The following is a 27,514-nucleotide window of genomic DNA, read 5'->3' on the forward strand; positions in this document are numbered from 1 at the left end:
GGAGAAAGGCTTCCATGTCTTAAGGAATTGTAAGATTCAATCTTTTAGATTAGAGACATGCACCTATTTTCCAGGTGTCTGCAATGTGTCAGATACAACAAAGACGGTAAAAGATGACGGTAACTCCACATCCTAACTACTAAACATCATATTGAACGTCATTGCTGCATATAATTGTATGTAGTTTGTGTCACTTTTATTCATTTTTGCTCTCCAACCTTGCGTTTCAGAGCACCCAGTGCCCAAATGTTTTGGTTTATTTTTTTTACTGTCTTTACTTCCAATATTTTAATCCATTTTTTTACATGGGATGCCAAATTATGGGTCGATTTATGACTACAGATTATGTACAATATTCTGTATACTCTTTATAACATACTACAAATAAAAGGCCAAAAACTGCATTAAGGAAATCCTTGGTAACCCCATTTTGATAATATTGTTCTAACTCTGAAACTCTCACAGCAACATGGAGAGGTTGAATCAAACAGGAGTGCATCATAGACTTGAAATATCTTGTAAGTGATGGTGTTATCTGCTTTAAGTAATTGTTTAATATCTATTTTTGTTTTGCAGTCATTCCATTGGTACATTTCGTTTGACTTTGGCGGCAGCCATCACTCTCCTTCCGTTTGTTTCGTGGCTCTACATTTATGTTAATAAGGAGATGCGCAAATCGTGGCCGAGTCACTGCAAAACGGTTATATGACACAGGAATAAAAAATGAAGTAAGCAATGCCTGCCTTGCTTTGGGAGTTCACAAGGTTCTGTGCTGTTGTGTTAAACAGTTTAAAGCCCGTATTTCCTAAATCTCTGTGCTGTTGCAAAGTGACGCAAAATCATGCAAAAGAATGCATTAGTATTTACTTTCCAGTGCAAAAGCAAAGTTGCATTGGGAAGGTGCCCCCTTTTTAGTGTGAATAGCCCATTGTGCTGTTTATCATTGTTTTGCATAAAGGAGGCATTACTTTGCCTCTTCCGTCAGGGGAAACATCTCAGATTTACCTCAGTTGATGTGCATCCTGGATAGTGTCGCACATTGAAGTATTTCCCTTTAAATTGGGGGCAGGTTGTCGTTTGAATGACTCAGATACAGAATGATGTAATCAGCGTATAGTGCGATTAGGAGCAGGCCAGTTTTAAACTGTAGCCCCCTGTGGAGGTGCCGTACCTGCAGGTGATGTATGACAGCATCCAATGCTATAATAAATAGTAAAGGCGAAAGCGGGCATCCTTGTCTTTTTCTCCGTGTTAAGATAAAGGGGGCCAACAGCGTCCCATTTAGGTGGATACGCGCAGTAGGCTGGGTGTACAGCAAAGTAATGAGGGCCGAGGGCCGCGAACCCCGATGGGATGCCCAGCCTACGCAGAGTGGACTGCAAGAACTGCCATTCCAGTGATTCAAACGCTTTCTCAGCGTCTCAACATTGCAGCAGTTGCAGGTACGGTGTGGGAGATACTGTGCAAAACCGCGAACAGTGTACGCAGATTCAAGGCTGTAGATCTATGCGGAACAAAGCCTGATTGGGCCGTAGATATTATTTGATCAAGCAAGAGGGAAAGCTGCATTGCAATCATTTTAGCCAGGATTTTGTTGTCGAAGTTTAATAAGTAGAGCGGCCTATACCACCTGCATACCTGCGGGTCTTTCCTGTGCTGGGGAGCAGTATAATCACTGATTCGCGAAGTGTAGGTGGAAAGATCTTGTTCTCTAGCGCCACCCAGAACAGTTCAAGGAGGTGTGGTGCTAGTAAGTGTTTATACTTTTATAAAAAGTGCTTGAGAACCCATCTAGTGTGTGTATAAACAACAAGGGAACCCAATGATGTTAACCAAGGACCTTGGGATTAGTACTTTATAAACAACAGTGGTCCATAGGTAAAATGAATTAAAAAAACTAAATAAAATATAGACACAATCGTAGCTATATTTGGTTTCTTGACCTGCCCTGCCGGGCAAGGTCTGATATTTACTTTAAATTCAATAACACCAATGCTTTCACAAATGTACAAAGCGGGGCACAAGCCTGTGTCCCACAAGTCACACAATGATATACAGGGAGACAGGTATAAGGTGTTTGAAGGGTGTCAACGGCGTTTCAATTCGCTTTCTGAATCGTGCGAATCATCATCAGGACATATATTATGCCTAAAGGTAGCCTTAGTAGCCAGATGCAATGTCCGTCGTGCCTGATCGCAGAGGGCCCCTCTGCGATCAGGCACGACGGACATTGCACCGACCCTCGATCTCACACACCGGCTAACTAGCTTGGGACGAAAACCTTGGTTTATGGAACGAACCACTCATACTGCCGATTCTGGTAAATCGTAACCCCCAGTCACCCTGACTGTTACGGACCTCACCTCCGAAATAAGCCGAATCTGGCTACTAAGGCTACCTTTAGGCATGATATATGTCCTGATGATGATTCGCATGATTCAGAAAGCGAATCGAAACGCCGCCGACACCCTTCAAACACCTTATACTGAGCAAGCATATGTATCAGAAGTGTAAAGGTGTTATGGCTCATTGTTGTGCTGCACTTTGCCACTATTCAATTGGAAGTGCCGCTAACCTCTTGCTTTTGCCTAAAAAAGCCCCCTTGTTCTTGTCTCCCTCTGTATGTATGTCATTGTGTGACTTGTGGGACACAGGCTTGTGCCCCGCTTTGTACATTTGTTAATGCATTGGTGTTATTGAATTTAAAGTAAATATCAGACCTTGCCCGGCTGGGCAGGTCAAGAAACCAAATATAGCTACGATTGTGTCTATATTTTATTTTGGTTTTTTAATTCACTTTACCTATGGACCACTGTTGTTTATAAAGTGAGAACCCATCTAGGCCCGGCACCTTCATGCCATCGGATGTACGTCATGACAACGCAGGCTTTTACACCGCACTGCCATTACGACGCATCCATTACAACGCAAGTCGTTACAACGACTTGTGCTGTAGGCGCTGGATTTTGGAATAGTATGATTTACTATTCCAACTCCAGCCTACGCAACAGTAGGGAAGGTGTTGGAAAAATAAATCTACTATTCCTTAGTATCTAGCGCCATCCAGCGCAAGACGTTGTAACAACTTGCGTTGTGATGGCAGCGTCGTAATGGCAGCTCGGTGTAAAGCCCGCGTTGTCATGGCTGTCTCTCATGCCATCCATTGCTTCTAAAGCTTAAACTATTTCCTCCACTGTGAAGGGTTCTCTGAGAAACTGCTTGTGGGTGGAGCTAAGCCATACCATGGCTATTTCGTCCAGATATTGCATTCCGTCAGTAGCCTCATATTTAATCTCGGTGTACTAGGTAAGTATCTCACTTGGACTACCGACTATGTCTGTTATGTGGGTTACTGACCTCCCCATTAATAACCGCTTTAGTCCTCCAATAGATCTGGATGGGTGTGATTGACGGGGGGAGGACGGGACCAATATTGATCAACTTCAAATTCCCAGAGACCTGGGACACAGTTTCCCTAAATCTCCTGTGGCATCTTCAAACAATACGGCCACTTCTAGTGAATATATCAAACTAGTTTACTGGAATATTGCCGAACTAAGTTCCAAAATATCTAATCCAGATTGGCTAGCAATTATTAATAAATACAATCTGGTTTGTCTCCATGAAACATGGTAAATAGTTTCAATCCATCTAGACGGCTATCGCTCTTTCTATACTCCAGCTCGCACTTCTGCTTCTGGACGTGTCAAGGGAGGCATTCTAACCTTGTTAAAAAACACCTTAAAATTAGCAGTCTTGTCCTATTCGAACGTCTCTCCCTATTATCATTTCCTTAATTTAAAAGAACTAAGTGGTGATACTACTCTTTTAATTAATTTTTATAATAACCACTTTAATGGGAATATGACAGAGATTGTAGATTATGTTGGAAAGAGACGCTAATACTTTCTTTAAGAGCCATAAGCAGCCCCCAAAAATCTTGTGGGTAGGTGATATCTGAAAGAGACACGTTAATGATAGATTCCTTACCTTAGATGCCTTACCTTAGAATATCCCCAAGCGTCACACTGGATCCAGAAAGTTTTGCTTAGCAGTATCCCTGAGCGGCAGTAGGTGGCGTCCTGCGGCTCTGCGTCCGTCACTGGTGTCGTCTGCGCCGGGATGATGTCACGGAGGGTACTTAGGCACCAACCATGCGCGCTGACGTCAGTTCTTTCTTTTTCCGCGCCAGTGAGCGCATATCTAGAGTACGTACCTTGGTCACTTTTTGACTGCTATTTTGGGACTTTTGTCTCCCCACTTTTTCTCCTGGTGCACGTAGGAATGCCCGGCTTTAAGTCTTGTAGGGCTTGTCGCCAAAATATGTCGGTGGCGGACCCCCACGATGTTTGCCTCTACTGTCTGGAGACCGATCACGACTCCCGGGACTGCTGTGACTGTCGTGCCATGGCCCCCAAGGCCTTGCAGGAGCGGCGCCGGAAGTTGCTGGAGGTCCATCATTCGTCACGTCGCCTCTCCAGGTCTAGGGGCCGTTCCCGGGACCGGAGCCATCGCTCCTCGGTCTCCAAGTCTTCACCTTCGGATTCCAGTAAGCGTCGCCATAAAAAGAAGTCGAAGAAGCGTGTTCGCATCTCTGACATCCCCCCGTCGCTCCTCGGAGGCGGATGAGGGGGACAGGGGCCTTGTCCCTGTGGCTACTCTGGAGCCTGGGAGTCCCGCGGCCTACCCGCAAATACCCGGATCCGTCGGCGACTCCCGAACAGATGCAAGAGTTCCATTCTGCCATGGACTTCCTTTACAGGCTTCGGGCTCCCGCCGGCGCGCGTTTGGGCCCCACAAACCCGTGTCCAGATCCTGCTGGCCTGGCGGCTCCGCCACCGGCTCCAGCCCTGGCGCCACAGGATCCTACACCGCTGGCTCCGGCCCTGGCACCACAAGATGCAGCTTTGCCAGCTCCGGCACTGCACTGGGTGCCTTATATCCCACCTTTGTTCCGGTTCCCGGACCATTTTGTTCCGGCCTGGGATCCACATTGGGAGCCGGCACCGGTCTGACCCCGGCCGGCGCCGTTCTTGGCGTCGTTCGTCCCTTCTCCGGCTCTTCTGCCACGACCGGCCCCCTCTACGCCAGAGGCGACGACGACTGGGAAGGGTCCGAGGACCCACTTGCTTGGCAATGTGACTCCGAACAAGATTGGGTGGACGACTTGGAGGATGCAGGTGACCTCTATGTCTCCTCTGACCCGGGGTTCGCCTCTCCCCGCCTACGATGGAGGAGGTGCCTCTTACACGATGGTGCTCCGTCGGGCCGCTGAGGCCCTCAACCTTGACCTCCCCACAGTGGCCCTCAAGACCAACCTCCTCACCGAGGTGCTCCAGACGGCGTCTCCTTTGTCGGAGCAGTTGCTTCTCTTTAATGACGCCCCTTACAGAGGTCCTCTTAGGCACTTGGTCGAGGCAGCCACGGGGGCCCGGTGGATAAAAACGTCGCCGTACGCCACCGACCGGTGACCCAGTTTCTTGACCACTCACCTTACGCCTGAGAGCCTGGTCATTCAGGCCTCGACGTCGCAGAGTGCCTTTCCCACGGCCCTGCCGGATAAGGACTCTAAAAGGCTGGACCAGTTTGGGAAGCGGTTGTTCTCTTCAGCCAGCCTGGGCTGCGGTCAGTGAACACCGCCTGCTTGTTGGCCCGCTACTCCCACGCGGTGTGGGTTGCCGTTGCACAGGTGTTGCCTCAGTGTCCTGAGGAGGTGCAGGCTGCCTTTTTTCAGGCGATTGCTGAGGGTAAGGATGAGGCTAAGTTCGCCATTCGGTGTGGGTTGGACACCGCCAACTCATTGGGCAGGGCGATTTCTACGACTGTGGCGTTGTGGCACCACGCCTGGTTGCATTCAACTAGATTCTCGCCCGATGTCCAGAGCTCACTCATGGACATGCCTTTTGATGGCACCCGCCTGTTTGGCGACAAGGCTGACAGTGCACTGGAGCGATTTAAGGACTCGCGGGCTACAGCCAAGTCCTTGGGTATTTCTACTAAGAACCCGGCCACTCCTGGTTTTCGTTCCTTTTGTGGCCAGGGTAGAGGCACCCAGGCACGCCCCTCCACCAGGCCCGTGCAGAACCAGCCTCAGCGCAGCTGTGGTCACGGTTTCCGCAGGGGAGAGTCGGGGAACCAGCGTGCGGGTCCGTCCACCTCCACCCCCGCTGCTTCCACCTCCAAACCTTCCTAATCGGACCTTCAGGTGGTACCCCACGCTGGTGGGTCGCAGGATTCACTACCACCTCCCCCACTGGCACGAGATTACATCAGACAAGTGGGTGCTGCAGATAATCTGCCAGGGTTACTATCTTCCCTTTCAGTTCTCCCCTCCAGGAATGCCACCTCGGTGCCACCGCATGTCGGGAGATCATTTGGCTCTTCTCCGACAGGAAGTCACGGCCCTCCTGGCCAAGGGGGCCATCGAGTGCGTTCCTGGGTCAGAAGTAGGGAGTGCTTGTTATTCCCACTACTTTCTGGTCCCCAAGAAGGACAAAGGGAGTCTGCGTCCTATCTTGGACCTCCAGGACGTCAGTCGCTTCCTCCGGAAGGAGAAGTTCAAGATGCTAACTCTGGCTCAGGTCTTGGCTGCCCTTGACCCTGGAGACTGGATGGTAGCGTTGGACTTGCAGGACGCATATTTTCATATCCCCGTCCTGTCGGCCCACCGGCGTTACCTGCGTATTACACGGTAGACCAGGAGCATTTTCAGTTTATTGTGCTCCCCTTCGGCCTTACCAGCGCCCCACGGGTGTTCATCAAAGTGATGGTGATGGGGGCAGCTCCTCTGCGCAGGTCAAAGGTATCAGTCTTCCCCTACCTCGACAACTGGTTGTTGAAGGCGGGCTCGCCCCAGGCTGTCGTCACCCACCTTCAGACTACGGCTGACCTCCTGCACTTGCTGGGGTTTTCCATCAATGTGCCGAAGTCACACCTGAGTCCCTCTCAGAAGCTCCCCTTCATCGGAGCGGTTCTGGATTCGACGCAGTTTCGGGTCTATCCTCCCGAGCAGCGAGTCCGGGATATTCAGGCTATGATTCCGATCTTTCAGTCTCTATCCCTGGTTTCAGTCAGGATGACCCTCCTGCCCCTGGGCCTGATGACCTTTTGCATCCTTGTTAGTGCAACATGCCAGGTGGCATATGCGGGCTCTGCAATAGGACCTGAAGTTCCAGTGGGCGCAGCATCAGGGCAACCTGTCCGATCATGCCCAGATCTTGGAGGGCACTGCAAAATATTTGAAGTGGTGGCTCACGAATTGCGATTGGGTCAATGGCAGATCCCTCTCCTTTCCCCAACCGGAGCACACAGTGGTGATGGATGTGTCCCTTCTGGGATGGGGAGGCTACTTGGCAGAGGCGGTGATCAGAGGCCTCTGGTCTCCGGCGGAGTCCCGGCTCCATATCAATCTTTTGGAGCTTCGGGCGATCCGCCTTGCACTGAAGGCATTCCTTCCCTCTGTCCGGGGAAGTGTAGTGCAGGTGTTCACGGACAACACCACCGCCATGTGGTATTGCAACAAACAGGGCGGGTGGGGTCCTGGACCCTATGTCAAGAGGCTCTGCGCCTCTGGACTTGGCTGGAACATCAAGGCATTACCTTGGTGGTTCAATACTTGGCAGGTTCTCTGAACTCCAGGGCGGACAAACTCCAGGTCGGATAAACTCCGCCGCCGGTGCGTGATGAATCACGAATGGCGTCTGAACTCAGACGTGGCGCAAGGTCTCTTTCAGCAGTGGGGAGAACCTTGGTTAGATCTATTCACCACCGAAGAGTAGGCACAATGTCAACAGTTCTGCGGATTATCCAGCCGCACAAGGCGGAACACGGACGCCGACTCAGAGGCATTGAAGCTTCAGCATTGACTGCACATTGCTGCATTTACAGATGGCATTACACAACGATCGTTTCACTACGTGGGCCGTCTTCACTTAAATTCGGAAAACACCGGCTTAGCTGACTTGAAGCTTCGGCCACTAGCTTGTATGTGCAATTACCAACGGAATTGCCTACATGGTCCTGGAACCTATGTTGACCGTCTCATCCTTACATTGACAAGGAATCTACATCCCGCAAGTCACAGCATGTATGTGACAAGACCCCATACCTACTCAGGTTGTCCCAGTCTGTCCTAAAGAAGACCCGCAAGGCCGAGGTTCAAACCATCCTCGTGGCCATAAGACGGGTCGAAACGTCAACGCTCCTGTAATTAGCCTGGACCATGAGCCCACCCCCAAGTCACAGCAAGTCACAGCATGTATGTGACAAGACCCCATACCTATTCAGGGTGCCCCAGTCTGTCCTGAAGAAGACCCGCATGGCCGAGGTTCAAACCACCCTTGTGGCCATAAGACGGGTCGAAACGTCGACGCTCCTGTAATTAGCCTGGACCACGAGCCCACACTCAACGTGCCACATAGGAATATATTTCTGTGTAAACTAAAATTGTATAAGAATAAGATTATTTACTGTGAACATGGCCAGGCCCGAAAGGACGGTGAATTACAACCAGTCCAACTTTTGAATGTATTAAGGTTCTTCCCTTATGTCACTGCCATGAATATTCTCTTTCACCACCTCTACACTAGAGCACCCTCTTTTTTGCATTTCCCCTGGAGCAACCTACTTTTCCTCTTAAATATCAATATTATGCAGTCATTTTTTTTTTAACTTTTTGTTGATTTGAAAATCAAGGCAAACAATACATTCAGAAGATATTCATGATTGGCTGCAGTTAGAGCTATAAATCAAAGCAACGTTACACATTTCCACATCAACAATTGAGACTGAACATGACATGTGGCCCTCACCCCCAACCCCTCCGACATCACGGTCACGTTACGTGGATACATCATCTGCTTCGAGTTCAGGTGGGTCACAAATATATCCTCTAAACTTGTTCCATGCTCCCCATACCTTCTCCCATTTATGGGGACAGCCATGATGGATAAAAACCGCCTTTTCGGACACCATTGCCTCGTCCATGTCCTTGCACCATTTCCGGAGCGTGGGTGTTTCCCCCGACCCCCACAACATAGCAATGTTGCGTTTAGCAAATGCCATACCCAACATCGCCCAATCCTGCTCTTGGTGGGTGAGGTCATTGGGCTCCCATACATTTAATAGACCACGCCTCGGTTCCGGCAGTACTGAAATTTCCACAGTCTGTGTTATAGTGCGCATCAACTTAGCCCAGTACGCTGCGATGTGTGGACAATCCCAGAAGGTGTGAAAAAATGTACCCTCCTCCCCACATTTCCGTAAACAGTATTGGTGTTGAGCTTTCCCTATGTCATAGAGCGTCATTCTAGTGTAATATGTGCGGTGTAATACTTTAAGTCGGACCAGTCTGAGCCGTGCGGGTATGGCCGTCTCACGTGGCGATGATAGTGCCTCTTGCCACTCCGACTCGTCGAGGTCACCCACATCCCGGGACCACTTTTGTCGCAGCTTGGCCGTCGGATCGGGCAGGTTGTTGACTCATTTACGGTACGTAAATGATGCCGCCCTCCTATTCATGTGTTCCGTCAGGAGTCTATCCTCCAATATACAGTCATTTTTTGATTTTTCACCATTTGATATGAGAATAAAACGCTTCCTTCAACTTTGAATAATGAATTAAGTACTGTGAGCTGATAAATCGTTTTTAAGAATGCTCATGAAATTATCTACCAAATATACTAAACCGAGAATTTGATTTGTGTCCTTTTTCAAATGAAGGTCTAGGATCATTGTTTTTTGTATCGGAATTTCTAAGGCGGCACTTGCCCGGCGACGCTTTTCGTCACGAGTGGAGTTGCGGTCTGTTGTACGCCTTTCTGCTTATACCACTGCTGACCAGAGTGCTGAAGAAGATCAGGCGCGACCGGGCCCTAGTCATCCTTGTGGCTCCGGATTGGGCTCGAAGAGTATGGTATCCCGACCTACTCAATATGAGCATTGGTCCCCCTGATCCGACTGCCTCTTTGGGAGGATCTTCTGTCGCAGCAGCAGGGGATGGTCCTTCACCCGAACCTGTCCAGCCTCCACCTCCATGCGTGGAGATTGAGCAGCGACAGTTGACTGCTTTCGACCTTCCTCCTGAAGTCTGTAATGTCATTCTGGCAGCCAGGTGTCCCTTCACTAAAACGGTATACGCCTGCAGGTGGAACAAATTTGTGGCATGGTGCACAGCAAAGGCTGTGGATCCACTTTCTGAGGTTCTTCTGTTTCTTCTGTCTTTGGCCCAGCAGGGCTCTGCTCTGGGCACTATCAAAGGTTATCTTTCTGCCATCTCCGCCTTTCTGAGGCTTCCTGATCAGCCTTCTCTTTTTAAGTCCCCGGTTGTTAACCGTTTCCTCAAAGGTATTACACACACATTTCCTCCCGTGCATTTCATAATGCCTCAGTGGGACTTGAATCTTGTCTTGACTTAAATGATGTGCGCTCCCTTTGAGCCCCTTCATAACTGTCCCTTACGTCTTCTCACCTTCAAGACGGCCTTCCTGGTAGCTATCACCTCTGCCAGAAGAGTGAGTGAGCTCCAGGCTCTTTCTTCCAAACCTTCTTTCCTTTCAGTTCATCCGGACAAGCTGGTTCTAAGGACCCGTCCTTCTTTCTTGCCAAAGGTTGTCACGCCCTTTCACATCAGGCAGACCATCACTTTGCCCACCTTCTTTTCACCTCCGCATCCTTCCAGGGAGGAGGAGAAGCTCCACCATCTGGACCCAAAACGTGCGCTTCCTTTCTATCTGCAGCGTACACAACAGTTCCGGGTGGATGATCAGCTCTTTGTTGGCTTCGTGGGTGCCAAAAAAGGTCGGGCTGTGCTCAAACGGACCATTTCCCGGTGTGTTGTTCTGTGCATGTATGTATGTATGTATGTATGTGTCTTGTAAAGCGCACTGCTGCCCTGAGGCGTCGTGGCGCTGTAGACCGCTGGGGAACCCGTCCTGGCTATCCCTGTGAGATGGTCCCTACTGGGTATTTCCAAGGTGAAACCAGGCATCCCCGGCGAATGTGGGGGGCCGTTGTAGAGATGAGGCAAGCTAATGCCCAGAGTTGCCGAGTGTGATCCCTGGTTAGAGTAGGCACCGAGACGAGAATTATCGAGTCCGCTGACCCTGGTCCACGACCCTGCCGTGTCGGGAATTGAACCCTGGTCCCGGGCCGTTCTCTGCTTCCGGGTCTGCCGCCTCTAACCAGTGAGCCACACCACTCCACTCCACTCCGCATCAAAGCATGTTACTCCTTGGCCAAGAAGGAGCATCCTGTGGGGCTGCAAGCCCATTCAACCAGGGCAACTGCAGCCAATACTGCCTTGGGACGCGGCGTTCCCTTGCAGGCATTTGTCAGGCAGTTACGTGGGGCTCGCTCCACACGTTTACAAAGCACTACTGCCTTGACAGTCGGGTCCGGAGAGACGGTTTATTTGGCCATTCTGTGCTCCGTGACTTTCTGGTGTAATCCTGTTCGCAGACCCACCTCCGGGGTTGGTATTGCTGGGGTGTCTATTCTGAGGTAAGGAATCTATCACTAACGTGTCTCTTTCAGATGCACAAGTTACTACTTGTGTAACAATATACCTGTAAGAGACATTAGGTAGTGATTCCTTACCGCCCTACCCATCGTCTCCGTTCTGCGAACTGATTACTATGGTTATGGTCATCCCTTTCAGGGCCCTGATTTTATGCACCAATGGTCAATGGTAAGTATCTTGCATGGCTCTACGTTTCTGGCACAGAAAGTCGTGTACAGAACTGACGTCCGCGAGCATGGGTGGTGCCTAAGTACCCTCTGTTTTCCTCTCGGTGCTGACAACGCCAGTGATGGATACGGAGCCGCCGGATGCCACCTACTGACGCGCAGGGGTACTTCTGAGCTAAACTTTCCAGATCCAGTCTGACGCCTGGGGATATTTTAAGGTAAGTAATCTAAGGTAAGGAATCTATCGCTAACTAATGTCTCTTACAGATACATCGTTACACAAGTAGTAACTTGTGCTTTAATGCACATTGCTGTACTCTACCATATAAAACAGCATGCAGTATGTTTAATGATCTAAGTGACTCAACACCCCATTTTGTACACGATGCCTATGGTGATGCTTTGAATAGATTATTCTTGATTATTCATTTGGAAATCATGAACCATATAGACCCTAGTTCTGGTCTTCCTCAGCACGCCTTTGGATCACCCAGTCAGGGTTCAACTCTAGACTATGTTCTGATTTCTTTATCTCTGACCCAATCTATCTTTAACACTGCAGCCATGTCATATGGACCCAGTGACCACTGTGCTTTAATTGCTAATCTGGTATGTGGAGGAACTCCTCTGAAGCATTTAAGACACATTAACCCAGAGATAGCAAGGAAAAATGGGATAATCCTAAAATGGGAAATGATAAAAGGAAACTCATTAGAGATGTGGTCGGTAACAGTCCTGATGACATCATGATCTGATTAGCAGCTACCCCTGACCCAATACCATTAATGACAGGCTTTGAGAGGATACTATCAGAAGCAAAAAAGATACTAACTAGGGAAAGAAGAACCCCTAATATTTCGGGTCCTAAATGGTTTGACCACTCCTCCACAAAGGCCCTTTCAAATTTACGTCAAGCTCTTAGATCTACCCTAAGGGATCCAGCACTGGTCAAGACCTTACAGCACCATTACTCTGAGGCCAGGAAGCAAAGAAATAATACCATCAAGGAAGATGCCTGGGAGAAACTCCATCAAGCGGCTCTCTCAAAAAACCCTGGGGATTTTTGGAGAGTAATAAACGCTCCATTTCTCAAATCTCCAGAGGATCCGGGTATTGCGTGCCATGTGGACGAGGACTCCTGGATCACACATTTTTCCTCTATTTTTAATGCTCGTACAGAGGGGTCGGTCAGCCAGCTATTGTCAAATAAACACTATAAATTCGCCTATGTCTTTTAACCTCCAGATAATTAGATTGGCACTCTACAGCCCTTTACCAACAGAGCCCCTGGTCCAGACGGCACCCCAGTTTATTTTTTCCCAGGAGCACCCTGACCCGTGGGGGGCTGGTGCTCACTAATGTTTTCAATGTAATCACCAATGTGGGTCCACCCGAATCATGGAGGACATCTGTTATCGTGCCAATTTAAAAGAAAGGAGACAAAGCCCAGCGAAAAAGCTATTGACACCTTTTGCCTACCTGAAGGCTGCTTCGTTTGAGGGTCTAGCGCGGCAAAGAATTCACCATGAATGCGGCCGTGACCCGCTCAGCGGCATCCTCATGGGCCGACCGCTATGATGCGGCCCACCATTCGCAACTAAGTCCAAGCTCCCAGCGGCCTCCAGAAGCCGCAAGACCTGCGCTACCATCTGCTCTCTGGCTACTGAAGAGAACATCCTGGTAAGCTCTTATAGAGAATGTTGCTACCAGTAAAATATTAACGCTGATGAACAGCTATGCTAAACTGCACCTGCCAGTCAACTAGAACTCTTACATCACAACAGCAAAAACTGTCAGTAGCCACCATGTCACCTAGACAAAATGGTGGCTGGTATCTACAAAATGTACTCCTTGGGCTACATAGGTATCCCAAAACTCGCACAACCCCAGAGCAGTTGTGAGACTTCCCGGAATTACCCGGGGCAGACCTCCCTACAATCTGCTGCCCCCCAAATCTGCATTAGCACATAGGATTTGAAGGGGCCAAAGGGTGGACCCAGGAGCAGTGGACAAAAGCTTTGTGTAAGGCAGTATAGCCACACACTTTGGACGCTGAAGCAGAGCTGATCAGCAAGAGGATTTCCTGGAGCGAGTTCTGCGGCAGCATGAAATGTAAACATTATTTATGTAGCGCAACTACTGTTTAAGGGCGTCTAGACACTACTCGCTGTAGAGGAATTACCGGCATAGCAGGAAAGGGAGGCCTGGTGCAGCAATCTAGTAGGCACAGCAGCAGCAGACCTCTCAGGCAAGCAGCAAGTCAGTGGTATTGGCACCTATAGGGCCCAGACAGGCAGGCAGTAGGTGGGGAACTGCAACCCTACGTCAGTATCAGATTCTGGCACTCTACCGACAGGACGAGCCAACTGCAGAGAGAGGGATGGAAAGAAGATGGTAGCAACTCCACTATAGCATCGGGTGGAGCTCGGTCAACATCTACCAAGACCAGAGACCGACCTCTGAGAGCTCGACACTGAAAACAAAATGCAGATGGTGATCTAGAAGACATGCACATTTGTTGGACCACACTGCCAGGACTGGTTTTGGGGCATGTCTTTGGAGCTCCCCCGCAGCAGGCTCAGCATCAAGAGGTCAAGGTCGCTGATCAGTGCACTATGAAGAACTTGGCCCATGTGAACAAGGCAAACATAGCTGGAAAACAAAAAGGCTCAAGACGGGAGAAGGGCAACTGGAAACCAGCCCAGAAGGGAGCGCCCCTGTGCAACTGTAGCTGACACTGGAACGGCCGGTGATAGAAATAGGTAACAATACTGCAGCACCTGAAGCCATCGTGGTCGCCTACGATGTAGGCAGGATGAACACGGGGCAACAACACTAAACAAACGGTGAGCAGTTCGGATTAGAGACAGCGCAGGGCCCAGCGATGAGCATAAGCAATTACAGCACTCAGTTGGTGGTAGTAAACAGTGTCACAACAATGCACCTGGGTCAAAACTATGCGTTCACAAAGCCCCTTGCTCAGGCAGCTGAATCGAGCAGGAAAGTGGTGCTGCAGGCTATCTGGGGGTACCACAGCAGCAGATGGCGCATCAGGTGGGAGCCTTGCATAGACGGGCGGCGTTGGGTCCACCCCTTTTTAATGGCAGCGCTGCAGGCACCTCTACTAATGGATTGCACTAGGGCCAATGAAGCTTCACAGGCTTTTGCTATGATGCACATGCCCAATCCAGGATTAGGCTATGGGGCTGGGCAGACTATAATGCAGGTCATGCCACGAGCTAGTCGGGCCCTACATTGCAAGGAGCGGCATGGGACCAGGATGCGCAGCAGCAGGGCGCATTGAGTACCCAAACTCCGAATTCCTCTATGTAGCAACAAAGTGCAGCAACCATGCAGGCACAGAAACCCAATGTAGGGTTGTTGGGTACCACAATGGCCACAATTACCCAACAGCAAGAGACATGAAGACTGGGGGAGGGTGGGGAGGAAAGCATGAGTGGGCCAATCAGCTCTTGCAGGGGCCACTCAGGCAAGTGGGTAGCAACTTGGCAAGGACACAGCAAGTGCAGCAAACCTGACTGCAGCATGGCTTGGTGGGTCCCCCATCCCAGCAGCAGGGGCAGCCAACCAGTATTTATCAGGGCCTGACTGGAAACGCATACCGGCCCTGGCAATTGTCGGGCCGGACGTGGGGATAGGGGGATAGGGGGCGTTGGCATGGGAAACACTGCAGATGCTTTTGTCACAGGGCGCCAATCTTGCAGCTATGCTGTAAAACCAGCCCCCAGTAACAAAAATGGTCCCTAGGGGTCCAAAACTGTCCCCCACACTGGCGGCCTAGTGGGTAAATGCCCGGTGCCCGCAACAGCCAGTCCGGCCCTGGTGTTTATATTAGGGTATAACCCAGTGACCCGCCAATGACAACAGGAGAAACAGGTATGTCGAGTCTCATACCACTCTCAATGAAAGAGCGGGTATGGAGGAAGTCAGCATCTTCCCCACACATACACAGTAACAGTGTAGACACCACAAAAGTACTCCCACCAGTTTAGACAAATAGTCAATATTTATCTGAGTAAAACATGACCAGAACAATAAAGGTTCAACATACGAATCCTTCAATATTACAAGCAGTTATAGCATTTAGAAAAACAATAGCTCCAACTGGGGCTATTTGGTCGTGCTTGACCAAGACAAACCCACAGGTACACTCCGATGGCAATGGAGTACGGGCTAGCTACAGGAGTTTGCACGGGCCTCAGTACAGTAACATGGATGCTTCACAAAGTCAAAGACAGAGCGATGCGTAGAGGAGGTGAGGTGTCACGAAGGCAGGTGATGCGTTGGTTCTTTACTGCTATGCAGGTCGTTGGCACATTGGTGCTCAGGGATGATGTATTACGTAAAGGAGGTGAGGTGTCACCATAGCAGAGTGATGCATTGGTTCTTGGAGGCGGTGCAGTGTCGTTGAGTCACCAACACCCAGGAGACAGTCTGCAGGCACCAAATGGTTAGGACAAGATAATGCAAACTTTCTAACAGTGGCATTTTCAGAATAGCGACTTAAAATCCGACTTTAACATTAAAGAGGGTTTAATATTACAATTCTTTAGACACTAAACTTGATATTCCTACGTGCTGCCAAATGAAAGTTAGCACTTATTAAATGTCATAAGTTAACCCAATGGTATCCTATGGGAGACGCAGGCCTTGCAGTACTGGAAAACAAACATAAGAGTTTTTCACTACCAGGACATTGAAAAAGTGAAAGGTACATGTCTTAACTTTTTAGAGACACTGCACTGTATCCTATGGGCTGTTTAGGGCTTATCCTAAGGGCCACTTATATATATTAAAAAGAAAAGGTTGGGCCTGGCAAAAAGGTTTATTTTGCAAGGTCGAAATGGCAGTTCGAAACTGTATTTTTAAAATGCTACTTAAGTGGGTGGCACAATCAGTGCTGCAGGCCCACTTTAGCATTTAACTTACAGGCCCTGTGTACATGTAATACCGCTGTACAAGGGACCCACAAGAAATTAAATGCGTTAGTTGGGTGTAAGCCAATATTACCATATTTAAGGGAGAGAGCACAAATACTCATTAGCAGTGGTAACAAGTGAGTTGGGTAAAAAGCACACTATAGGAAATTGGGTTATTAGTTGTGCGCCCTCCACAAGTAATAAGACCACAGTTCTACTTACTGAGAACCAAGCACCTCATTGTAGCATTTGACTCCCTCAGGGTAGCGAAGCAGAGCAGTCCAAGGCCTACTCAGGGGAGGTGGTGTGGGCTAGTATTCAGCTTTCACTGGTACACAACAATAACACTCAATAAATGATTGTGCAGTCAGTGCCTTTCCTTTACAAAAAAGGAAGAGTACATGTATTACACACACTACTAAATGCGATGCGGAAGGAGAAGCTGTATTCCAATTTCCGAAAGCAATTAAAAATTTGGCTGTTCACTCAATAAATCTAATTTCAGATCTCTAGAGTCTTTTTTTGGCCTGCGCTGGGAAACCCTTGGTTGGGCAGCTGTGCGCATTAGAAAAATAAATTAACATAACATGCAGTAATTTACAATTATGCACTTTGGTGGATGGAAAATAACATAGATGAAATTACAAAGTCACCATTTACCCATTAAAGGGGGTCATGCAAACATACAAGATAATTCTACTGGCTTTGTCAAAGGTTCAAGATGAGCAATCCACATGTTAAAGACATCATTTTGGCGGTAAATGCAATCATCAATACTAATAAACTAATAAATGGACTTATTGCTAATAATGCATATTTACTGGGAATCCTTATTCACTGTGATTATTTTGTTGATAAAGCATTACAAATGAGCAAAACATGTTACTGTGTGCTTTTATACTTTCCAACATTGAAACTGCAGCCATAAAATCAGCTCCTAGAGGGCATCACATTTTGATTAGAGGCTAAGCCTATGCTTAGATGTAATGTAGAGGGGGATGTACAACATGTGCCTTCTTTAAGCCAACTTTAGGTCGCAATACATGCAACCATAAAATAAGCCCCCAGAGGGCACTGCACTCCCAGCTGTACAGCCTAAGCTCCAGCCTGGGGAGAGTTTTAAAAACAGTGATAAAAGGTTCAGATGGGTACTTATTTCTAGAACCCCCGCAAACACAGTCAGTGCCTTATAAAGATGCTTCAGGGAGAGCTGCTGTGCTCCTGCTGCCCCCCCGCCCCCCTATGCTTGCTTTATATCATTGGTGGTGTCCCTGCCATCCTTGGGCCACCACAAGTGAGAAAAAAAATCAAGCACATACATAAGCCCCTCATGGTATTATGGAGCGCTCCTGCTGTCACACGTTCCTTCTTGTGGCGTTTCCACCCGCAATCCCACCACCACTGGGGGTAAGCAAGATGGCGCTCCTCCTGTCCGTTGCTGGTTGGAGATTGGGTCCTGGTCCGCTCTATTACAAATACAGCCCGGGCCCGAAGGAGGGCCTGGGAGGGGACCCATGCATGCCCCGTACCTGGGGAAAAAATGTCATACACAATCTTGTGCTGACCTCCGGGGCCTGGCCCCCACCCCAGGAGTATTTTTTAGAAAAGACCCACAGAGCCACACAGCTTCGTCGTAAAAAGTCAACAGACTTTAAAATGCCATTACTCAGGCCCCATTAGTCCGATTTTGATTATTGTATTATCATTTTACTCCAGGTAGCAAGCTCTAGCAGCAGACCTCACCACCAAAGCTGTATTTGTCTCAGAAAGCTGTTTCTCCTGTCTCCCTGTGCCCCTCTATCTTCTGGTTTCTGTCTCTGAGTGCAGACGTACAGGGCTTTCTCCCAACTGGTCCTCGGGTGGGGGGGCTGTAATGGAGAAAAGCACCCTGGCCCTTGGAGAGACCCACTGGTTCTGGGGTCAACCGCAGTCTTTATGCGGTCCTATGCTTTTCACCAGCGCCAGGACGCCCCTTTGCTGGGGCATCTGTGCGCTCTATAAATCCGGATAACATAACACTCACAGCGCTTCAGCTCCTTGACATTAGAGTTGGATTGGGAGACACCTGAATAGGTTTTTTCACTGTAGGTACTTTTGACTCACTTCCTTATTAGTCTCTGTAGAATCAATTGCTATTCCTTGATCTATGCACCCAGCCGTGACTAAGGGTAGGAATACCTGTTTTTGGCCTTGAAGAAACGCCCTGATCCCTCCTGGACCTCAAAGGCATGAAACTTGTTGACCTTCTACATCACATATTGAAAGATGGTACGTCTTTATAACCTTAGCTGACAGTCCACACAATTTTAATCCTGCCAGAGGACCCTGATTAAAATACCCTTCTGTGCCGCTTAGGTAGTTTTAATTCACTTAATTTCACCATTTTACCCTCCCCACAAACCTTCACTCATCATCACTGCTATATACAAAACATTTCCGCCAAAGAGCCCTGTCGCAGGTCTCGTGGGGCACTGCAGCGCCAGCCCCTCGAGGAGTTAAGCACGATGATGAAGCATGACACCTACACAGGTTTGTGAGGGCACTACCTTCCAATAAGAAATACTTCTTCAGTCCAGCCACAGTCCAACCAGCCACCTTGTGTACTTTTACTTCTTCATGGGAGCAAGGGTACAGGACCTTTTAACAGCTCCCTGTCCCCCCTTCCCTTATGTGATTGACACTAATATTATAAGACATATCCCTGTTCAATATTCAATCCTGCAGAGCCCCCTCTGCCCCAGGCTACCAGTGTGTGGGGCTACCTGTGTGTGGTACCTGGCTGTGTACAACAGTAGTCTCCCAGGTGCAGCCAGCACGTGTGTACACACATGTGTACATGTGTCACCAGCCACATGCCCCTTACCCTGGCTGCACTGTAGGAGCCTTATCTTGAAAGGAAGACACTGGCTGTAAACATGTGCAGTCAATTTGTCTACCATGAGTGAGCATCATGTAGTGAGACTCATCCACAGTAAAAATTCCAAAGCCAAGTGCTCCAAAAAAACAAAAAAGAAATCTGGGTGTTCTGAATTGGGGAACCTGATTGCAATGCACACCAAGTCCAACAGTAGTTTGGTAGCATGTTTTCCTTTTTGAAAAGCACCAAAACTTTACTCAATAAGGTGGATGCACTGCGCACTCTTCCTAGAGAACACCATAGCTCATATGTCTCATATTTTTAACACACGTCGAGTGTGAGGATGTTCATGAACAGACCTCTGCTTTGTCAACTCCAATTTCCTGAAAAACATTTGAGTGTTTCAGTTTTTCTTTGTTACCCTGGGGATCAGAACAGGCTCAGAGTCATCACAGTTTTGCAGTGAGTTTTTTGTTAAGCAATCTCTCTGGCCCAGGGAGGGTTTAACAGTGATGGCAACATTTCCTCACAAGCGCGTGACCAAAAGAAGATTTTATAGCTCATCCACACTAAATCTTTTATTGCCTTTTTCCATAACATATATCCAAATGAGAAGATTTTAAAACCTTTACTTTCAAAACTCTTGGTGCACAAGTGAGATGCCTTGCCTACTGAGAATCCTCCCCGCCAGGGACGGTTGCTAAAGTGGTATAAAAAAGGATGCACTAGCAGGTGTCTCAGGTGTTCATCAAGGATATACCTGGGAAATCAGCCTCTGCTTCAGACAAGAATATTGCTGCTTGATATAAGGCCTCCAAACATCATTCTAGCCCTTCATTCAAAAAATTGGTACAAATATTGACTGTGGCAGACATCTAGTCACCTCTCTTGCTGAAACTGTTGCTGGGGCAGCCTTGTCAAAATTGGTATAGTTATTTCTATACCGGTCAATGACCTCTCCTACAGTTCCCTCTTTGTGGGAATGTCAGTGCCCCAATGTCGACCATCCTACCTTCATTAAGGGCCACCTTATCATCAACCACAACAGCATCATCGATGATTATCTTTTCATTGATGTCCTCATTGACATCTCCCCAACACACACACAGTCACTGAGAGTGCCAAATCCTACACTGTCAATGATGCCATTCCACTATCTCTGGAAAGGACAGCATACACTTCATGCCAACTAAATCTCCACCACTACATCCTAAGATATGAGCAGGAGGCACTGCAGCGATAATAAAAGATCAATACGAGAAGCTGTTACATTATGACAACTCAAAACATTATGGAAATTATGATCCCTACTAACCATGCCATTACCCTGAAGAGTATCCCAGAGATCCTCAGATGGTGTTAGACCTGTCATCCTTAGGGTGGTCTTCCCCTGAACATTTTGCCTTTTGCCTGCAAGTTTTGCTGATTCTTTTTTTTGGCCTCTGAACTCTAAGGACGTTACCACTGCTAACCAGTGCTAAAGTGTATCTGCTTCTCCCCTAAGCATGATGGCATTGGTGTTCACCTGATTGGCATATTTGTTGTACTGGTACGTCTCTTGTAAATTGGTATACCATATACCCAGGGCCTGTACTTCAAATGCTACTAGTAGGCTGCAGCAGTGACAGTGTCACCCACAGAAGTAGCCTTTCAAACTTGTCTCGGGTCTGCCAATGCAGTGCCTGTGGTTTACTGCCTTTTCGACCTGGCATTTAAAACTACTTGCCAAGCCTTAAACTCCCCTTTTATTTCATAAGTCATCCTTAAGGTAGGCTCTAAGTAATCCTAAGGGGCAGGGTGCCATGTAAGTAAAAGGTAGGGCATGTACTTCTCTTAAGCCAGCATTGGGAAATCCTTAATACACTTTTAAGCGGTAAGTCCTGATCCGAGAGTAGTATTTTTTTTCATGTTTCATATGTTTCGAATGGTAATGATAAATCCTCCTTACTGGTGAAGTTGGATTTAACATTACTGTTTTAGAAATGTCACTTTTAGCAAGTGGACATTTCTCTGCACCTACTGCTCTCTGTGCCTGTCTCCAATACACATCTGAGTTGGCCGACAGCTACACTTTGTGCATTCCTTCTAGACAGTCACAAATACAGGAAGGTGAAGCTCATCTGCATTCTGAGCACTCATCTGCATTCTGATGGATAGCCTGGCAGACAGGACTGGGTTGAAAGGGATCCTTGTACACTTCAGAGTTGCTTTGAAATTACCCCCTAGGTTAAAGGCATATTTGGGTATAAGTACTGGGTCTCTGACCCCCTAAAATCAGACACTTCAGGATCGTGTGCTGAACCTCTTGTCAGAAGGACTGCTGTGCTGCTTAAAGGACTCAACTGGACTTATTTTCTGGAAGGACTTCTTTTCCGCTTATTGCCCTTCTGTCTGCTGCTCCCTGACTCTGCTGAAGAAGAACTGGTCTCTGCCTTCCTGCAAGTTATCTCCAAGGGCTGGCTTGCTTGCCTCCTGTTTTCTGAAGTCTCAGGGACGCAAAAGACTTCCTGCAATTGCTGCTGTACAAAACCGACATCATCATCACCACCACACTAGTCAGAACCGACATATCGCCCTTCGACACCGACGCTGTTCGACGACAGTAGTTCCAGATCCTTAGCAGCCAGATGCTCAGCGCAGGTGGGCGATGACGCATTTTCTTCACCTCACCAAAGCTCGTTAACGATGCAGTATCCCGACTGCATGGAAAGATAAACGCATCATGCCCTCAGTGTCGACGCTTTGCTCCATCCAAGGTACTTTCTCAGTAGGCCCTACATGGGCCCCGTAGCGGTCGGCCTGAACTTTGAATTTGCACCGGTGCCCCACTACCTCAAGTATCCTTTAGACCTCTAGTGACTTCTAAGCACTATTTTTGCATTTAATCTTTAAACATTCATACATTGGCTTCTACTGATCGGATTTTTGTCATCTTGGTCTTATTTTGCTCTGATAAATATTCCCTATTGCTCTATACCTATGTGGAGTCTTTTTCTGGTGCATTCATTGAGAGAGAGAGAGAGAGATAGATATATGCACAAATACTTTACACATTGCCTCTTTAGATAAGCCTGACTGCTCTGTGTCAAGCTACCAGAGGGTGAGCACAGGTTATTTAGCTTACCCTGAATTGAGTGGTGGTTCCTGCCTAGCCTGGGCGCATACCTTAGCCAACCAGAAATCCCATTTCTAACAGATGGCATATGTTTTAGTAGATTACTTCAGATCCTTTCAAGAGATGATCTGCTCAAGACTAGACAACCCAATGTCCAACCTCCGTGGCAACCTATTCCACATTCATTTAGTCACATCCACTTTCACAGCCCATGGTATGTCCATATCTCTATTGCACAAGCCTGCACGATCGCCTCTGTGATCGCCTCAGAAACAGCTTCTGCCCAAACCGGACTATATTGGTGATCACAGTGAAGCAGTGCAGGAGGGACAATAAAGTGATCATGAAGACCCATAGGACAGTGGAAAGAGGAATGTAGGGATTATGCCTTAACCTGGCAGTGGGTTGAAGATGCCACCACAGAGGTTAATTCCCCACTGGACAATATCGCCGGGTTTCACTCCCTACTTGGCAGCATGGCAAAGAAATTCGGCGTACCCATGACCTGAATGGAGCAGCAAGGTTTTGTTATACAACCTTCAGAAGCAGTCTATGAAATTTATTAAACTCATCCCCATTGTGGACTCTGGCTGAAAGAAGGAATTCAGCTAATGTCCTTGCTATGGTCCAGCACTTGGAGAAGAAGTATCAGGGCCAGATTCTCCCCAGCCCACTTCAGGGGTCATCCAAATCCAGATGATGTCATTGCTGCAGCTGCCTAACTAAGGTCTCACAATTCAGTCACACCTACCTCCACTGTGTCCTGACCAAGACGGGGTGTATTGATGCCCTGGGCAAGAGAGTAAACTTCATTCTGCAACATCTAGTCGGGCGGAGAATAATCTTGCTTTATTTGCAGCTAATATTGTGGCATGTGGTGCATCATTGCTCTGGTAATGAAACTAATTTCAGGAGACAAGGGCTATGCGGCAAAAGCTACCATGAGAAAGAGGCTAGTGCTTTGGCAGCCATCATTGATGCCGTCACAGTTGCGTCTAAATCAGGCCTCTAGCAATTAGTGGGAATGATGGGTCTCGGAAGGCGAAGATGGCTTTAGGGCAAGGCTTTTTTCCCAGAAGTGCAAGGGAAACTCTTGAAATTAACCCTTCGATGACTACCCGCTTTTCGCCAAACCTGGATGCCATACTTTGGAGTATTAACCCTTCTGTTGGAGTATTGCAGTTTCTCAAAACCTCTTGATTTTTAGGTTCAAGATAATGAAAAGACTTAAGGTAGGGCATTTCGCAGTATGTATCTTATGCATTATTAAAATGCATCAGCCCGATCTAAGCATCTTCTGATGAAGAAGAGTGAAAACCATGGGGCATATTAGCAAGGAATAGCGATATTTATTGCAAAATGCACTTAGCGCATTTTTTTTTATCGCTGGATATGTTAGCGGAGAAAAGATGCTATTAGCAACGTTTTTCTCCATTGTGCTAAAATATACAGCGATAGCGGCGAAATGCGTGAATATCGCTGGAAATCTAGCGATATTCACGCATTAACGCCAATGGGGACTTAACCTTACCATCCACCTCCCATTGGATAAACAGGTAAGTCATGTTTTTCGCAGGCGTTAGAATATAGCAATAATCGCACTTAGCGCGTTTTTTAATCGCGTTGCCTGCCTTTCCAATAGGCGATAGCTGTGTTAGCCACTGCTTTCAGTCGCTAACAGTTTGGGTACGCCCACTTTGCATGTCATTAGCGATAAATATCGCTGAAATGCAAAATGGGCCCCAAACCGGTCGCTGTCACCTAAACTGATAGGGCGATAAAAATATCGCCACTTTAGCAGCAAAAAGTGCTGCTAAAGCGGCGATATGGCCCTTGCTAATATGCCTCCATGTTCCTGTGAAAAACATGATGCCAGTATTTGACAACGCTGTAAGATCAGCTACTTCTAATGAATGGCTTCAGGCAGAATGTATTTATTTGCCACAATGGCGTGTTCATGGAAGCCAAATTTATCTTTTAATATTTATTTAAACATTTCTATTATTTGACTGTTTACTAAGGTGCAGACAACACCCACAGCAGTGTTCGGTGCTGAGCAAGTTTGGTTGTCGAAGGGACTGTACGTGCTAACCGTGTTTACATATTCACATTCGTATTATGCAGTTAGAGGAGGAGAAGATTTTTACATATTTAATTTGAAGCTTAGATGTACTGGTAAAGAGCGCTTGAGGGGCGCCATTAGCAGAGGGAAGGAGGAGCTACCACTGTAAACAAATACAGATAATGCTGTTTTCTGTTCTGTACCTAAGTCAGAAGGGGGTAAATAGAGATCGGAGAATACTACTCAATATGTCCATGGAAAGCAGAATGAGGCCGGGCAGCATTGCAGCCAGCTTGCTTGAGACCCTAAGGGCATGCGTCCAGTGCCTGCAACAGGCTTTGAACGTCAGTGAGTAGGACAACAGCAGAAAGTGTACACACTTCACTGAGGTGTGTTGAAGAGAATAGCTTTGTTTGGGATTTCAAAAGCATTTTCTTCTGGTCTTTTTTTTTTTTAAATCAAGCAATTCTATAGAATGACATGTGTGTGAAGGCTGGGAATTCCAGATCGCAGTGGCGCACTCCAAGGATTGTAGCAGGGTTTTCTGCTTCTTAAGCTTCTGGGTGCCTAGGTTGTCAAGGGTGCTCTGCTCACTCAAAGTTTATATTTTCTAGAAAAGGTATCTAGAGCAATTTATATTCCCTCCATCATAGATCAGGGACGCCATTTTGGAAGTACTTGTAGACGCTATTGGAAGGCATTTAATGGATTTTTGAGCAAGTGTTCTGTGGGCTCAATAGCGGGAGTCCGAAATCAGGTGAGCTGTTTCCTATACTGGTGTTTTAAATCAAGCCTGTCAACCTTTTGAGAGACTTAGTCGTGGGCGATTACCATAGTCTGTTCTTGACAGGAACAGGCACTGGTTTACACGTTAAGGCCTGATTCAGGTCTTCATGATTCACACTAATTAGAGCAAGTATTGTGCGCATTTGGTAATATGTACTTAGATGTTAAAACTGGCACTGGCCGGTTTTTAACATCAGTAGAGTGTTTCTAGTCTCATATGTGGTGGAAATGCATGTTGCATGAGTTTTCAAAAGATCTAAGGAAAACCAGTTTTAATATACTTAACCAGTGTGTGTGTTTACTGTTTCAGGAAATACAGGAGCAGGTAAACGTAAAGATCACGCTTATCTGTGTCGTCACAAAACAGAATAAGGTTCGGAAGATGGTTGGGATCTGAATCACATCAACGTATTTATGTCTTAAATCATCTGGCGACAGTTCGAAAAAAGTTATTTTCGACAAAGCCACGTCTACCTTAATGTAAGGCTTCCAATACTCACCATAAACGTATCAAGTCCTGAACAACCAACGAGGCACAAAGCCTTTTCACTGTGGAACATCTGCTGATGAGAACCTTCCTCCACTACGCATATTTCGTTGAACATTATGAGCATTCTTGTTCCGGCCATGGAGGTCCGAGTGCTTGTTTGGTGTGTGCTGGAGGTCCCGTTGAGATATCTTTAAACACTGCTAGACTTAATTAAAAACAGAGCAGGAAACCTCGGTGGAGAATTAAGAAGTGTCCTTCTGGTGTACAAAGAGTATTTTTATCATGGAAGAGATTAACTGTTTACATATAGACATCTCATTTTGGGCCACATTGTTTTACACATTGCACGTTCACAGACCGCACCATCTGTCAAATGTTCCTTAAGGCCAGAAAACAGGACTGTGTTGTGTTGGAAGGTCTCTCTCGTAGACTATGACGACATGCAGTGTGTAGGCTTCCAAATATACGTCAGATTGCCACAAGTTCAAGTGCAAAAAATTAATTTTATAACTGATCACAAATTCTCAACTGATGAGGAATGAACATTTTCAAAGGCACTGTTGTGCGGATACTGATTAACACTTTGTGAAAAATTCCCAGTGTACCTTTTTGTCTTCATGAATTAGTCACAGGCTTGTAACTGTTACATAATCGAACATGTTTATTGAATTTCATATTAGACTCTTAGCTTGCCAACACAGATCTTAGCCGCCCAATCGTTGAGTATAAAAGGGGGGATATATACACAGGATCAAGTTTGCGCTATTTAAAACTTTATAAATAAATAAATAGGGGTCACTCTTCCAACTGTTACATACAATCTTATAATAAAGTGAAATGAAATAAAATAATAGAAATTAAATAGTGATTGATGATTATTCTAGAATTAAACAGTGTATTTATCAGACTTATTATTTGCATGACAACATTGCACTCGTTTTTTTTTTCTTCCTGGCCACTATGTCGGCAAATGCCATTCTGCACAAAAGTACGGAATGTTCAATCAAATATATTATATGTGCAAAGATGCATATAGTGCAAAATGTTATACAGCAATGTGCAAAATTTTGCAAATGTGTAAAAACATGTGCAAAATCCTGCAGCTGTTTGTATTAACTAGTTTAGCTTATGTTATCAACAACCCTCATTTAAAGATAAAATAACCCAATAACATGCATACACAAAGAATTAGGGGCATGTGCCCATTTCCATAAAGTGTATTTGTGCAAATTGGCATGCAGTGTTCACTAGATGTATGCAAGATCATGATTAAAAAGAAGCTCTTTTGATCATCAATAGTGACTTCCTATCCGTCAAGCATGTACCGGTGTTTGAGCCCTACTGGGATCTTATTCAGTTTAGGGTCTGTTCCCTACCCACAAGAGCCTTCACAAGCAGATGGCTTAGGCCCACTCTGGACCTATGCCCGCTATGTCAGGCCTACTCTGAAACTATTTCCCACATGCTATTTGCTTGTTCGGCTTACAGTGTCCCGAGGAGGATATGGCCTAAACCTATATGTCTTGTCCTCGGTACAAGGGTTGCCAGTGAAGCCTTGAGCATCCTACAGTCATGCCCC

At 47.1% G+C, this 27,514-nt stretch overlaps 1 protein-coding gene across 2 annotated transcripts in view; it reads left to right on the forward strand.

The window, feature by feature from the left end:
• The window catches only part of TMEM220 (transmembrane protein 220), a 228,875-nt gene extending 202,029 nt beyond the window's left edge, over nucleotides 1–26,846 (forward strand). For both annotated transcript variants that reach the window (XM_078654734.1, XM_078654733.1), the window contains 2 exons: nucleotides 577–728; nucleotides 25,756–26,846. In XM_078654734.1, coding sequence (XP_078510860.1) covers nucleotides 577–709 — 133 coding nt within the window. In that variant the 3' untranslated portion in view covers nucleotides 710–728; nucleotides 25,756–26,846. The remainder of the gene's footprint in view (nucleotides 1–576; nucleotides 729–25,755) is intronic.
• Nucleotides 26,847–27,514: the final 668 nt, after the last annotated feature.

The sequence above is a fragment of the Lissotriton helveticus genome, chromosome 7, assembly GCF_964261635.1.
Source record: "Lissotriton helveticus chromosome 7, aLisHel1.1, whole genome shotgun sequence".
Taxonomy (NCBI): domain Eukaryota; kingdom Metazoa; phylum Chordata; class Amphibia; order Caudata; family Salamandridae; genus Lissotriton; species Lissotriton helveticus.